Consider the following 13,932-nt stretch of genomic DNA (forward strand, 5'->3'; position numbering starts at 1 on the left):
CTGGGCATGGTGGTGCACACCTTTAATCCCAGCACTTGGGAGGCAGAGGCAGGTGGATCTTTGAGACTTCCAGGCCAGCCTGGTCTACATAATGAGTTCCAGGCCAGCTGGGGCTACAGGGAGACCCTGTCTCAAAAAGACAAAAATAAATTAAATAAATAAATAAGAGAGAGAAAGAAAGAAAGAAAGAAAGAAAGAAAGAAAGAAAGAAAGAGAAAGAAAGAAAAAGAAGAGGGCATCAGATCTCCTGAAACTGGAGTTAGGACAGTTGTTAGCCACCATGTGGGTTCTGGGAAGTGAACCTGGGTCCTCTGCAAGAGTAGCCGGTGCTCTTAGTTGCTGGGCCCGTTCTCCAGCCCTTCTTTTATCTTTTTTTATTTTAAAAATTGTGTGTATGAGAGAGAAATGAGTGAGTGCTGGCATATGTGTAGCATGTTGTGTTGAGGCAAGAGAACACCTTTCAGAGGTTGCTTTTTGCCTTCTACCCTGTTGAGGCAGGGTCTCTTGTTTCTGCTACTGTGCTGTGAACTATAGGCTAGCTGCCTAAATTTAAGGCTTCTAGGCAGTTCTGTCTTTCTCCTGACTGCCTCCTATTTCCTCTAGAAGTGTTAGGATTACAGATGAGTGCCACTGCATCTAGCTTTTTCTGTGGGTTCTGGGGATTGAATTAGAGTCACCAGGCTTGCGAATCTGAGCCATATATCCCCAGCTTGCAGCTTTATCTTTTAATTGTAATTTTAGTCCATTTGCAATTACTGTGTTTTCACTTACTGGGTAATTGCCATCTCACTAGTTAGCCTTTCAAACTTTCACTGCTTGATATCTTGATTCATTAAGTAGAATTTGCCTGTTCAGCTTTGTTCTTAATGGGAAGGTTGGTTTGTGACAAGGTAGTCTGTCATTATTAGTGAGAAAATCATTCAACCCATACATGCTTTAATTTTCCATTCTCCTGTGTTTAGGAACTGCTCATGAGTTTAAGAAGCATTTTGAATTACCAATTTTAAAGAGTCGAGATGCAGCTGCCAGTGACACAGATAGGCAGCTAGGGGAGGAACGACTGCAGGAGCTTATCAGCATTGTGAGCAGGTAATGACCTCAACTGAGGAAATTGGTTCTCAAGCCATCTGAGGATAGCACTGTGGGCTTGGTCTGTCTGGAGGCCTTAAGTCCTAGTATTTGAGGGAAGGAGTGGGATCTGTGACCTGACTTGTCACTGAATAAATAAAGGACTCTTGTAGGCCAAGTTCCTGCTTCTGGCTGACCCTGTGGTCTGGTTTTTTTCTGCTTATCAGCCTACTAAAGAAGCTCTTCTCTGCTGCAGTTAAATTCCTGAGCAAGCTATCCCTTTGTTAGTATTTCAGAAGCTTCTTGACAGTTGGTCTTAGCTCAAGCATCAGGTTTTCTTTGTCTAGGCCCCATGTAGTTCTGTGATTGGCTAGAAAGCTGAAGGATTTATGTGTGGCTCCGGCATATTCAGCACTCCTGTTGTTGGTGTACACACTTGATGGTTATGTTAGAGAATTGTCCTGCCCTTCCCCTCTAGATTGCTACCTCTTCCTATCAGTTTTATTTTATTAAATTTTATTTTAATTTTATGTATATGAATGTTTTGCTTGCATGTATGTAAATGCACCTGTGCATGCAATGCTGATGGAGATCAGAAGAAGACAATCAGATCCCCTGGAACTGGAGTTGCAAATGATTGTTAGTTGCCATGTGGGTTTAGGGGACTGAACCCGGGTCCTCTGCAATAGCAGCCAATGGTCTTAACTACTGAACCATCCCTGCTTCCTACCAATTTTAGGTTGCAGAGTCACAGTGTTCCAAGGAGTTGCTGCCTTTTTTTTTTTTTAATAGTATCATATGTATCCCTATTTCCATCTCCTAACAGTGGGATTGCAGGCATGTGCTACTATGCCTGACTAGGAGCTGTTACTTAGATGCCTCCCTGTCCTTCCTAGACAGCCCAGGAGGTAAGGGCTTAATTGATATCCCTGGGGGCAGCAAGCATCTGGGCAAATAACAGAAGCCTCCAGGAAAGATGTTATAGTTTGACTCCTGCTTTCCCTGACAGAACTACATGGTAAAAAAGAAACCTCAGCTTTCTCTTGACCAGTCAGCCTGTTGAAAGGAAGAAAATGAGTTGTCAGTCTGAACTAGGCTGTTTGGAAGGTCTTTGTTTCCCATATGTATAACCATTGGAATGATGACATTTTATCTAAAAGAGAATGAATCTTGGTCCTTTACATGGAAGCTTTTATTTTAGTATGTAGCACAGCAGTTTTACTAGCCTTTTCTCTTGTTTCCTCTAGGTGTCTGATAAGGAGGACATCTGATATCCTCTCTAAATATCTGCCTGTGAAGGTTGAGCACGTGGTTTGTTGTAGGTACTGAACTCAACTGAAGGGTGTGCAGTGAATGGGTAAAAGCTTAGTCCCTGAAGGTTGGCTGGATTGCAAGATGTTCTCAGAGCAGAAGTGTGGTTCAGCTTTTTCTGCTGAGCCACTGAGTCACTGGGCTGTCTCTTTTCAGGCTGACACCACTTCAGACTGAGTTATACAAGAGATTTCTGAGACAGGCTAAGCCTGCAGAAGAGTTGCATGAAGGCAAGATGAGTGTGTCTTCCCTTTCTTCCATCACCTCACTAAAGAAGCTTTGTAACCGTGAGTTGGGCCCATGCCCAGTGTCTTCTGTGTGAGTCAAGGGAGGGTAGGCTGGTGACCTTCACTCATTGAACTGTCTCGAGACCCCATGGAGGCCAGCCCTCCACAAGACATAACCCCTGCAATGTGGACTCTGTAAACTACATCTTTGCTTCAGAAACATTATCTTCTGCCCAGTCTGCTTGATGCTTAAGGTGTCCAGCACTGTGTATGTACATGCTTGCATGTTCATGTACAGTTGTTAGGCAGGATGAAAAGTAACAAAATTTGCCTCTGGTGATAGCTCCTTTTCTATTGGAAGAGCATAGTAGTGTGATACAGTCCATCTGGACTTCCTGTGGGAACTTGGGAGGATAGATACCAAGTGAGTCTAGTGCTAAGGGAGGCTTTATGTGCCGGGTATCTAGAAGGATGTGTTTTGATGAGCACTGAAGTGGAAACTTCAGACAGCAAGACACTAGCATTTTGGTCTGGTTTGTTTGGGTGTTTCTTTCAGATCCAGCTCTAATCTATGACAAGTGTGTAGCAGAGGAGGATGGCTTTGAGGGCACTTTGGACATCTTCCCTCCTGGTTATACGTCTAAAGCTGTAGAGCCACAGCTGTCAGGTGAGCCCTCTCCATCAGTAGATGGTCTCCTTGGAGGAACCATAGGACAGTAGGAAATTATCTCTTTGTGATGAAGCTATCCAATCTCAAGGCAAGATATTAAGTATAATAATCCTGGGCCATTGGAATGGCCAATTATGAGGACTGATGGTTGCTGCTTTTCCCAGGTAAGATGCTGGTCCTTGATTATATCCTGGCTGTGACTCGAAGCTGCAGCAGTGACAAAGTAGTACTGGTGTCTAATTACACCCAGACGTTGGATCTCTTCGAGAAACTCTGCCGGGCTCGAAGGTAGGGAAGAGCCTAACCAGGCAGGCAAAGGAGTATGTCTCACTGCTCCTCTAGGAAGACTAGGTTTTCTGATTACTGCATGTTTACTATGATGAAGGACTGTTCTGAGAGGTCTCTTCCCTTATGGCTGTGATGGCCCTAGCTCCACACCTGGTCCTTCAGGTGCTCTCACAGATCAAAGTCCTGTCCCTTACCCCTCCTTTCCTTTGAGAGGGCCTCAGACTATGCATGAGCAGCCTCAAGTATGGTCTTTCTGTAGCCATAGCTCCAAGGAACCCTTTCTTTTTGAGTCTTGATTTTTGGATCTCCCTCCAGGTACTTGTATGTTCGCTTGGATGGTACGATGTCCATTAAGAAGCGAGCCAAGGTTGTGGAGCGCTTCAATAGTCCATCGGTAAACACAGCAGTGCAGCCACTTCAGAATAAAGTGTTGACAGAGAAGCCGTAAGGGGACTGTGCTTCATTGTTTTAAGTTTTGTTTTTATGTTTTGGTACGTGTGGTGTGATAAGGCTGATTGGTGATGATTGGCTTAGAAAGTGACTTGTAGATTGGGAAATTGCTAGGCAGACCAGCTTATCCTCACATTCTGAGTGTGAGTATTGAAGCCAGTTTAGGTTTTAAGTATTATTCTTCACCCTCACCCCCTTTTAATTTCTTTCCAGAGCCCTGATTTTGTCTTCATGCTGAGTAGCAAAGCTGGAGGCTGTGGCCTTAATCTCATTGGTGCTAACCGACTGGTCATGTTTGATCCTGACTGGAACCCAGCCAATGATGAACAAGCTATGGCCCGAGTCTGGCGTGATGGTCAAAAGAAGACTTGCTATATTTATCGCCTGCTATCTGTAAGGATGGTGGTAGTGGTCAGAGTAGGGGTGGGCCATGGAATACCATGTGGGTTTTTTTTAGGGGGTAGAGGTTGAGACAAGGTCTCCCTGTAGCCCCAGCTGGCTTGAAACTTACTATGTAGACCAGGCTGGCTTTGATCTCACAGAGATCTGCCTGCCTCTGCCTCCCAAGTACTAGGATTAATAGTACCATCTTGGATGGAATTATTACCATCTTGAATTGTTTCTCAGTATCTTTTTTTGAGACAAGGTCTCACTAATACTAGCCCTAACTGGCCTAGAATTTGTATCAGGCTGGCCTCAAACCCACAGAGATTCCCTTGTCTGCCTCTGGAGTGCTGGGATTAGGGGTGTGTACTGCCACAACTGGCCCTCAGTATATCTTTTTGGCTATTCTGCCTCTCTCAGTGGCCACACTATGAGCCTAACCTGGAGCCCTTTTTCCTTCTGTTCCCCTCTCTTCACCTGATTCCTCTGAATGCTTCTTGCTGTTTGCTCAGCATGTTTGTTCAGTACATATCTTTCACAGGGCATCTGTTTTCTTTGATACACAATTTTTACTGTTCTTTTCCTTAAAAATCTTCTCATATTTCATGTTTAGTAGGGCTAAGTGGTAAATAGTGTTGTTCCTCCTGTCAGATCATTCATACTATTGTTTGCTTATTTTTTTTTCCCCTCCTATAATCATGTAATTTGTTATGCTTCTGATTCACCAATGATTTTTGTGGGGTGAGGGTCATGCAGTTTTCTTGCTCTCTGGCTTTCATGTTGCTTAACTTCATCTCTAGCGATCTGTTCTCCCTCATCTAGTTACTCTTGTTTGTTTTCTGAGACAGTCTATATAGCTCTGACTGGCCTGAAACTCCCTATATAGACCAGGCTGGCCTCTAACTTAGATATCCACCTGCCTCTGCCCCACCAGTGGTGAGATTAAAGATGTGCACCACCATACATAATTATATGATTATATCACATTACTTTTAAGAAGGAACTTGTAGGCCCCAGAATTCTAATAGTGATTATCTTACTCTTATATCCTATCTTTCCAGCTTTCCTTTTTTTGGGGGGGATGCGGGGAGGGAGTCTTTTTGAGACAGGGTCTCCCTGTAGCTCCAGCTGGCCTGGAACTCACTATGTAGACCAGGCTGGCCTCAAATTCACAGAGTTCCGCCTGCCTCTGCCTCCCGACTGCTGGGATGAAAGGTGTGCGTCACCACGCCTGGCTTCTTTCCAGCTTATATTTCGTATGTTTATATTTAGTATGTTTATATTTAGTACGTTTACTTTGACCTAATGTTGGGAAACACTCCTCTCCCCTCTTGCCCATTCTGGTTTGGCTTCCTTTGTTTATGTTTATTTTCTTTACATTTATTGGGATGGGTGGCATGCATGTGTGCCATAACACGTGTGAGGATCAGACGACAACTTCTGGGAGTTAGTTCTCTTCTGCCCTCTGGGTTCCAGGGATCAAACTCAAGTCTTCTGGTTGACAGTAAGTGCCATCTCCCCAGCTCTTGGCTTGACCCCATTCCACTTGGATCATTTCAAGTATCCTCATCTTCTACATCATTTTGCATTTACAGATTGGTTACCATAAATTCATGTTCTTTTGGGAGCTGGGCCTTATTTCCTTCAATAGCTACTTTCAATAATCCTATTTTGAAGAGGCTGTCTTTGAGACTTGGATGTATTCCCTTGAATTTCCTACCTAACCTTGTCTTGTTCTTTTTTATTTTGTTACTTATTTACTCTTTTTGAGACACGGTCTCCCTGTAGCCCCAGCTGGCCTGGGATTCACTATGTAGACCAGGCTGGTCTCCATCTCAGAGATCTGTCTCTGCCTCCCAAGTGCTGAGATTAAAGGCATGTGTTACCATGCCCAGCTCTGTGTATTTTTTAAAGATTTATTTCAAATTATGTAGATATGTATAGATATGTGCATATGTGCGTGGTGCCTATAGAGGCCCAGAGGAGGGCATTGGATCCCCTGGAGCTGGAGTTACAGGTAGTTGTGGACTGCCCCATGGAAGTTTTGGGAATAAAATTGATCCTCTGCAAGAACAGCAGGTGCTCTTAACCATTAAGCTGTCCTTCCAGCCCTCTTGCTTTATTCTCAAACACCTCTTTTTTGTTGAGAGGGTGGGAGTAGGAGAAAAGATCCCATATAGCTGAGGCTGCCTTGAACTAGCCATTTAGCCAAGAGTGACCTTGATGTCTTGATCCTCTTTATAAAGCTCTCAAGTGCTGGGATTATAGGCACATACCACCATGCCCAAATAGGAAATCTGAATTTCCTTTTTTTTGGTGGGGATGGCATCTAAGGCCTTGTACATGCTCGTTATAACCCAGCCTTCCACTTGGATTTCTGATAAGGACTTTATAACTAAGATTTTTTTTTTCTGTCATTCAGTGGTTTCATTATCTCAATCTTAGAAACCATGCTACTAAACTACTGTCTCAAAAATCATCAGATTCCTGCCATTTATTTTTGATTTTACCTGGTTTTACTTTTAAAGGTGGGCCTTTGATTCCTGATCCTCTTGTCTGCACCTCCTGACTGTTGGGACTGAACAGTTCAGTCCTCCACTAGGCCTAGTTTATTCTTTTGCTACTTTGTTTGGCATGCCTTTACTTTGCTCTTCTGCAAACTATCTCTTCATTTTTTTGTTAGCTCAGATAACCTTTTAAAAATTTTCAGAACTCTTCTTTACTATTCCTTTTGTGGTACCATGAGTACAGATTTCTGTTAACTGTATGAATTTTATAAGTCAGTGTTCTGTGACCTCAAGGATAGGGATCATATTTGAGTCTTCCTTGTGTCCTAATATTAGCATAGGACCTGATGCAGACTACTTAAATGATGATTAATGAATAAATGAGAGCTAGGCTTGGTGTGGAGACATCTTTGCTGCAGATAACCTCAGTTTACCCTAAATACATTTAGCTAGGCCCAGACATCCTCCACGGGTCAATAAATAGCCTGGATGGGCAAACATGCATAAATCTTGACTTTAGGAGATGAACTGGGAAAATGGACCTTAGGTGAGACAGATGTATCAGCTTACGATTCATCACCCTTTCTTGAAAAAAATATAGTTTCAAACCTCAGTTGTCCCTGCTCCCTATCTAGGGATGGCTGAGCTCTATATCCCAACCCCTAGACAGGAACGATTGAAGAGAAGATCTTTCAGCGGCAGAGCCACAAGAAAGCACTGAGCAGCTGTGTGGTTGATGAGGAGCAGGATGTAGAGCGGCACTTCTCTCTTGGTGAGCTGAAGGAGCTGTTTACCCTGGATGAAGCCGGCCTCAGTGATACCCATGACAGGTGAGTGCAGGGCCCTTGTCTTTATCTCCTAGTTAACCTGCACAGCACAGAAATGAGATGGGTAGTGACCATAACTTTGTCTTCTGACCTCAGGCTGCATTGCCGCCGTTGTGTAAACAGCCGCCAGGTTTGGCCACCCCCCAATGGTTCTGACTGCACTTCAGACCTGGCTCAGTGGAACCATAGCACTGATAAGCGGGGCCTCCAAGATGAAGTACTCCAGGCTGCATGGGATGCTTCCTCTACTGCCATCACCTTTGTCTTCCACCAGCGTTCGCATGAGGAGCAGCAGGGTCTCCACTGATAACCAGCTGGTCTGGGTATAGCTGTTAGAGGAAGGATACAGGAAAAGGGAGTTCTCTGCCCCACAAAGCTCTGCTGAATTTTGTTCTCTGGGAGAAAATCATCAAGAAGGGCTGTGTGATGTTTGCCCCAAGTTTATTTTATAAGAAAAACTTTTTGGTTTAAAAAAAAAAAGAAAAGAATAAAGGTATGAAAGGAACTGAGGCCTGGGAACAGATTGGTAAGCCCAAGAGGGAAGAGACCTGGTGGTGGCATTCCTATGCTTCTCTAAAGCCTGGTTACCTGCTTGAAGAGGGAAGTGGGCACCCCAGGGCAGAAATAGGAAATTCTTGGTGAAGGTAATGACCACTGCAACCTCCTGGCCCAGAGTTCCCAGGATACTGAGTAAACAGCCCGAAACCTCTACACTCAGCTGTGGGAATGCCTTTGCTGGACCTCATCAAGGCCTCCAGGACCTCAGTGTAAGGGAAGATGAAAAAAAGAGACAAGGTGTCAGAGAAAGAATGAGTGGTTGGGGATTCTGGGCAGCCCATGCCTCAGCCCCTGCAAGCTGATGGTACTGAGCATGGGCCTATGAGGTACGGGCTCCATCACATGGTGCTGACATAATCTGCAAAGGCCTGGGATGAGTCCCATGAGTCGCTAACCACATGGCAGGTTGCCCGGAGCCTCCGGATTGCTTCTCTGGCTGTGACTGCATCCTGGTCCAGCCAGTTCTGGAAGAGGCGCAGGTGACCAAAGGCTCCACGGCCCCAGCGCTCCAGCCGCTTGGCAAACTCCAGAAGCCCATCTGGCTTGATACAGTTGGAACTGATAGGGGTGAGATAGATTAGATATTCAGGAAGCAACTAGTCTATATCCCTATAGTTCATCCCTTGTCTCCCCTACTCCTACTGTACCTGATGTCCAGCTGACAGAGAGAAGAGGAAGAATCCTCTGAGAAAACATCTGCCAGGGCCAACAGCCCTGCATTACCTGGAGAAAAGGGGGAAAATTCCCATTACCTCCACACCAAGAACAGGAAACAAAGGGTATCCTACCCCAGCTCTGGCTAGGGAGAACCCCAGTCCTAATTCTGAAGACCCAGCACATGAACACTTAAATGGTAGTCACAGCCTTAGTGCCTTTACCTTACAGGTTTCTAGGTCAAAGGCCTGTCTCTTCCCTCCCTCCTTCCCCAGAGTCTGGTCCCTACCCAGGCGGTTCCCTGGCAGTCGAAGGCCCTTCAGTGTGGAGTTGCCCTTCATAGCAGCAACCATCTCAGGTAGAAATTGGGCTGGGCGCTTCTCAAACAGACGGCAGAAGGAGAAGGTAATCTCTGTCAAGAGAAAATAAATTCTGATGGCCGGAGTAGGGCTGCTGCTGCCCCTCCTACCCCAAGTGGTCCCAGCATGATAATGTAAATGCTTTACAGGCCTGGAAAGAGCCTGTTTAAGGTTTCAAGTCATGTTGGAACTAAATCAAATGTAAATGTTTTCTGGGAGGAGGTTCTCTGCATGGAGAATTCTCCACTTCCTCTTCCTATCCACTGATCTCTTTGCAGGGTGGAGATTAGTGGTAAGTATCTGAGGGAAGAATGCCACTGCAGCACATTGATTGCTCCCTCTACCTCTCGCGCGTGTGTGTGTGTGTGTGTGTGTGTGTGTGTGACCACTGCAGCACATTGATTGCTCCCTCTACCTCTCGTGTGTGTGTGTGTGTGTGTGTGTGTTTGCTGGGGATTAAACCCAGGACACCACCATGACTTCTGCCAATCCCAGAAAAGTATGAAAAACTTGGGTGAGGTACTAAGAAGATGAACTTTCCATGTTTGTAGAGTTGAATTTGGAAGGTCATGCAGGTTCTATATCCTTTTTAGTTGTCAGGAGTCTAAATCAGTGCCTAAATCAGTTGCTTTTCATCAATGTAAGGAATGCTAATCTGGAGTTGCTCAATGTTGTGTTAATTCTGTTTGCTAATCTCAAATAATAGTAATAAAGCATCAGATCCAAATATATAATATATATTATATATAATAAATATATAATATATATATGCTCACTGGGATAGTGGCAGAGTGACAAGGACCCAGGAATGTTCAGGATTAGGATCTTACCTTGAAGAGTCAGATTCTGTAGCAAAAAGAGCACCTCACTCTGACAGTCTGCAAGATTCATATCATGAAAGCTCAGCCTCTTCAGGGATAAGTTGAATTCTGGATAGGAGGCAGAAGCCATGGGCAGTGGGCTTTAGCTCTCCCAGAGAACAATGCTAGATATCCACCTGCCCTCCCTTACCATGCCTACCTTTGAGTGTCTGCAACACAAGCCCAAAATCCTGGGGTGAGGCAAAGGTGGCACTATCCAGTGACAGTTGCTGTAGAGAACCTGAGGCCTTCAGAACAGAGCAGAGCAGTGGGGCTGGCTGGGCTCCTCTTGGAAATCCCATCTCCAACTGCTCCAGGCAGTTTTCTGTAAATGATAGGGGAGAAAAATGCCAGCTGGCCATCTCTACTTCAATTTTTTTTTTTAAAAAAAGAGATACTTTGTGTGGGCATGTGTGTGCCACTGCATGTGTGGAGGTTAGAGGACAACTTGCAGGAGTCAGTTTTCTTCTTGTACCATGTGGGTTCTAAACTGGTTTTCAGGTTAAGTGCCTTTATATGCTGAGGCATCTTGCCAGTCCTCTATTTCTATAGCAGGTCCTATCCTGTCTTCTGAGAGATCGCTAATAAAATGATTATCCTTGAGTGCCTGCTATGTATAAGGTAATACTAAGTTCTAGAAATTGACTATTAAATATAAGATCTTATCCTTCATAGTGCTAAGACAAGCAAGTGATATGCAGGGGCTGGGGAGGTGGCTATGTAGGTAAAGGGCTTGCTGTGTAAAGCCCTTTATGTGGTGGTGGCCCCTTTCTGAAATTCTCAGAATTAGAAGGGTTGAGACTGGCAGATCCCAGGAGCTTGCTGTCCAGCTAGTCTATTCAAAATGGTGAGCTCAGTTCAAAAAATAAGGTGCTTGCCTAGCATATATGGGGCCCTAAGTTCAATGTCCAACCTTTGGGCCTGCAAGATGGCCCAGAAGGTAGAAGTGCTTGCTGCACAAACCTGAGTTTAATCTCTGGATCCCACTGTGGAAGAAGAAAACCAACTCCCAAAAGGTACTGTACACATCCATGGGTAGTTGGCACCAGCACATATATATGCATACACACAAAGCACACACAGTGCTAGGAGAGGAGACACAGGAACTAGGAACATACAGCAGGATGACTTAATCTAGTGTCAAAGTTCTGGTACTGGTTCAGACCTTTCTGAAGCTTAAGCTGCCATGGCCACTGTGGGGTTTATGGTAGTCTGGCCTTTACTCAACCTAAGGTTACTTTAAAGAATGGCAACCTATAAAAAGGAAATATGACAGATGAAACCAGTAGTAAGTAGACATATAGTGCGAGCTCCTCCCCCCACAAATGTACTACATATGTGGAGATACATATATGTGCATATGTTTCACCTGGTATTTCCTCATCCCCAATTATGTGGCTAGGGGGCCCAGCATTCTCTGGTACAGCAGGGTTGTCTCTCTGGCTTGGGTGGTCAACACGAATAGAGAGGACCCGTAGCAGAGGCAGGGCTCGCACAATGGCACGTGTCAGCTCCAGGATGGGCAGTGGTGAGAACAGGTCGCTGAGATGCAGGGCACGGAGGCGGCATCCAGCCTGGCCTGACAGGGCCCGCAGGCTGTCCAGCAGGCGGAAGATGTTAGAGCCCAGGCCTATGGCAGGAGAGAGATTTAAGTCAGAGACATGGGAGTTTCCACAGAGAACTCAAGTACTTGTGTTGATTACTATCAAGTCGAGTTTGGGATCTGATTTTTTTTTTGTTTTGATACAAGGTCTCAGACCTCACATTCATAATGACCATCCTGTTACCTCTCTGGGATTGGGATTAGAGGGTGCTACTGGGCTTGGCTCTGAATCACATTTATTTGTGGTCTTTTTGAGAGAGGGTCTCCCTGTAGCCACACTCACTATGGAGACCAGGCTGGCCTTGAACTCACAGAGATCCGCCTGTCTCTGCCTCCTGAGTGCTGGGATTAAAGGCATGTGCCACCATGCCTGGCTCTGGATCACATTTTAAAAATTATTTGTCTTCATGGTCACTCATTCATGTCTTGCCTTTTCCTTGGGTAACTAGCAAACTTAATCTGGTGTACTGTGCTATGTACTCATCAGGCATCAGGAATCACAAAATAAGAGGATGTGATAGGGCTAGTAGCATATCACGCTGTATCATAAAAACAGTAGCACAGATCTCTAGATTTGAATTCTGAGCTTCCTAAAGGGGCATGGCCCTAAAGGGAGATTTTGGATAATGAAAATCAATACTATTATGGATTCTAGGACTCAGGACACAACTCTAGAGTGGGGTACTGGGGTCAACATTGTGGAAAGTCCTGGAAGCTAAAGATAGCATGTGTAAACTGAGAATGATGGTCCAGCTGGGCAGACCTCAGATGGGTCTGGAGCACTAATTGTTTTGTATTTTTAGATAGGATCTCCCTGTAGTCCCAGCTGGCTGAGAATTCCCTTTGTAGACTGGACTGGCCTCAGTCTTAACAGAGATCCCTGCCTCTGCCTCCCCAGTACTGGGATTAAAGTGCACCAACACACCTGGCATTAGGGCACTTCTGGACTGGGGATGTAGTTTAATGATAGAGCACTTAGTGTACATGAATCCTTGGGTTAGATCTAGCACAGGAGGAAAAAAACAACCCATGTCTCAGAATGGAGTACCAAAAAAAATCTAGAAAGGCCAGGTGTGGTGGTGCAGAGGCAGGCGGATCTCTGAGTTTGAGGCTAGCTTGGTCTACATAGTTCCTGGCCAGCTGGGGCTACAGGGAGACCCTGCCTCAAAAATACCCCCCGCCAAAGTTTAGAAAGGTGTGGAAAATTTCATGACACAGGCAAACAACTTGGAATGTAATTCCTCCATACAAGTAAAATTTACAAGGCACTTAGTGCTATACAAAGTGCTCTTGCCTGTGTAGCAGGATAAAGATGTAATGGGAACTGAGGAAAGGGTATGTGGAAGTTTAACGGATAGATACCTAGCAGTCTGGCTTAGTTCGTTTAGTTCCCAGTTCTAAAGAATATAAAGGAAACTTAGTGATTGTGGCAGAAGAAACAGAGGCCTTAAGAGCAACAGGTTCAAAGTTTGAATGTGCACTTGGTGTGTAAAGTAGCATAAAGGAGGAAGCAGTAGTGAGCACAAACGATCCTGCAAGATTAGGAGGTGTGATGGATGCCTATAGTCCCATCTGGGAGGTGGGGACAGGATTGAGTTTGATGGCAGCCTAGGCTATGCAGGAAGACCCTATGTGTGCATGCATAAACAGGATCAAATCTGCACATCTAAAAGAACGCTGTGAACCCTGTCTCAAAAAAGACCAAAACAAACAAACAAACAAAAAACAACCGCTATGTTGTAGTGCAAACAGATTACACAGAATAAGAACTGTTGAAATAAGTCCAAGTGAGGATTAATGATAACTTGAATTAAGGATATAGAGATTGGGCTGTAAGTAAAATCTGATCTCAAACACAAAATCCACAAGAAGCTGAGCATGGTGGTACATGCCTTTAATCTCAGGCAGATCTCTGAGTTCCAGGCCAGTCAGGGCTATGCAGTGAGACCTATGTAAAAAAAAAAAAAGGGGGGGGGTTCAGGAGATGTAAAGACAGAACCCAGTAACCAATTACTTTGGAGCAGTTTCTTTGGGCAATTGATAATGTCCTAGCTAATAAATGGATCTGGAAGTTCAGGAGAAAGATTTAGGCTTGTATCTTAGATTAGGGGGGCATTTAGCATCACTGGCCAATGAAGTATAGGAATGGATGAAACTGTTAGGAAA

General features: G+C 44.8%; 2 protein-coding genes across 5 annotated transcripts in view; one reads left to right on the forward strand and one right to left on the reverse strand.

Moving 5' to 3' along the window:
- The window catches only part of Rad54l (RAD54 like), a 24,751-nt gene extending 16,248 nt beyond the window's left edge, over positions 1 to 8,503 (forward strand). Inside the window, exons 10-18 of one of the 2 annotated variants that reach the window (XM_008828510.3) lie at positions 963 to 1,089; positions 2,316 to 2,390; positions 2,536 to 2,666; positions 3,163 to 3,273; positions 3,441 to 3,564; positions 3,880 to 3,958; positions 4,228 to 4,407; positions 7,572 to 7,735; positions 7,829 to 8,237. In XM_008828510.3, the coding sequence (XP_008826732.1) occupies positions 963 to 1,089; positions 2,316 to 2,390; positions 2,536 to 2,666; positions 3,163 to 3,273; positions 3,441 to 3,564; positions 3,880 to 3,958; positions 4,228 to 4,407; positions 7,572 to 7,735; positions 7,829 to 8,039 (1,202 nt within the window). In that variant the 3' untranslated portion in view covers positions 8,040 to 8,237. Of the gene's footprint in view, positions 1 to 962; positions 1,090 to 2,315; positions 2,391 to 2,535; positions 2,667 to 3,162; positions 3,274 to 3,440; positions 3,565 to 3,879; positions 3,959 to 4,227; positions 4,408 to 7,571; positions 7,736 to 7,828 lie in introns of both variants that reach the window. The other variant, XM_029561300.1, reaches the window with a different exon arrangement.
- Lrrc41 (leucine rich repeat containing 41) overlaps positions 8,153 to 13,932 on the reverse strand; it is a 22,075-nt gene continuing 16,295 nt past the window's right edge. For 2 of the 3 annotated variants that reach the window (XM_017797007.2, XM_008828508.2), the window contains exons 5-10: positions 11,533 to 11,793; positions 10,324 to 10,488; positions 10,134 to 10,232; positions 9,234 to 9,356; positions 8,938 to 9,013; positions 8,157 to 8,848 (exon numbers count right to left, since the gene is read on the reverse strand). In XM_017797007.2, the coding sequence (XP_017652496.1) occupies positions 8,629 to 8,848; positions 8,938 to 9,013; positions 9,234 to 9,356; positions 10,134 to 10,232; positions 10,324 to 10,488; positions 11,533 to 11,793 (944 nt within the window). In that variant the 3' untranslated portion in view covers positions 8,157 to 8,628. Of the gene's footprint in view, positions 8,849 to 8,937; positions 9,014 to 9,233; positions 9,357 to 10,133; positions 10,233 to 10,323; positions 10,489 to 11,532; positions 11,794 to 13,932 lie in introns of all 3 variants that reach the window. The other variant, XM_008828507.3, reaches the window with a different exon arrangement.

The sequence above is a fragment of the Nannospalax galili genome, unplaced genomic scaffold (genome assembly GCF_000622305.1).
Source record: "Nannospalax galili isolate Female #2095 unplaced genomic scaffold, S.galili_v1.0 scaffold1233, whole genome shotgun sequence".
NCBI classification, from domain to species: domain Eukaryota; kingdom Metazoa; phylum Chordata; class Mammalia; order Rodentia; family Spalacidae; genus Nannospalax; species Nannospalax galili.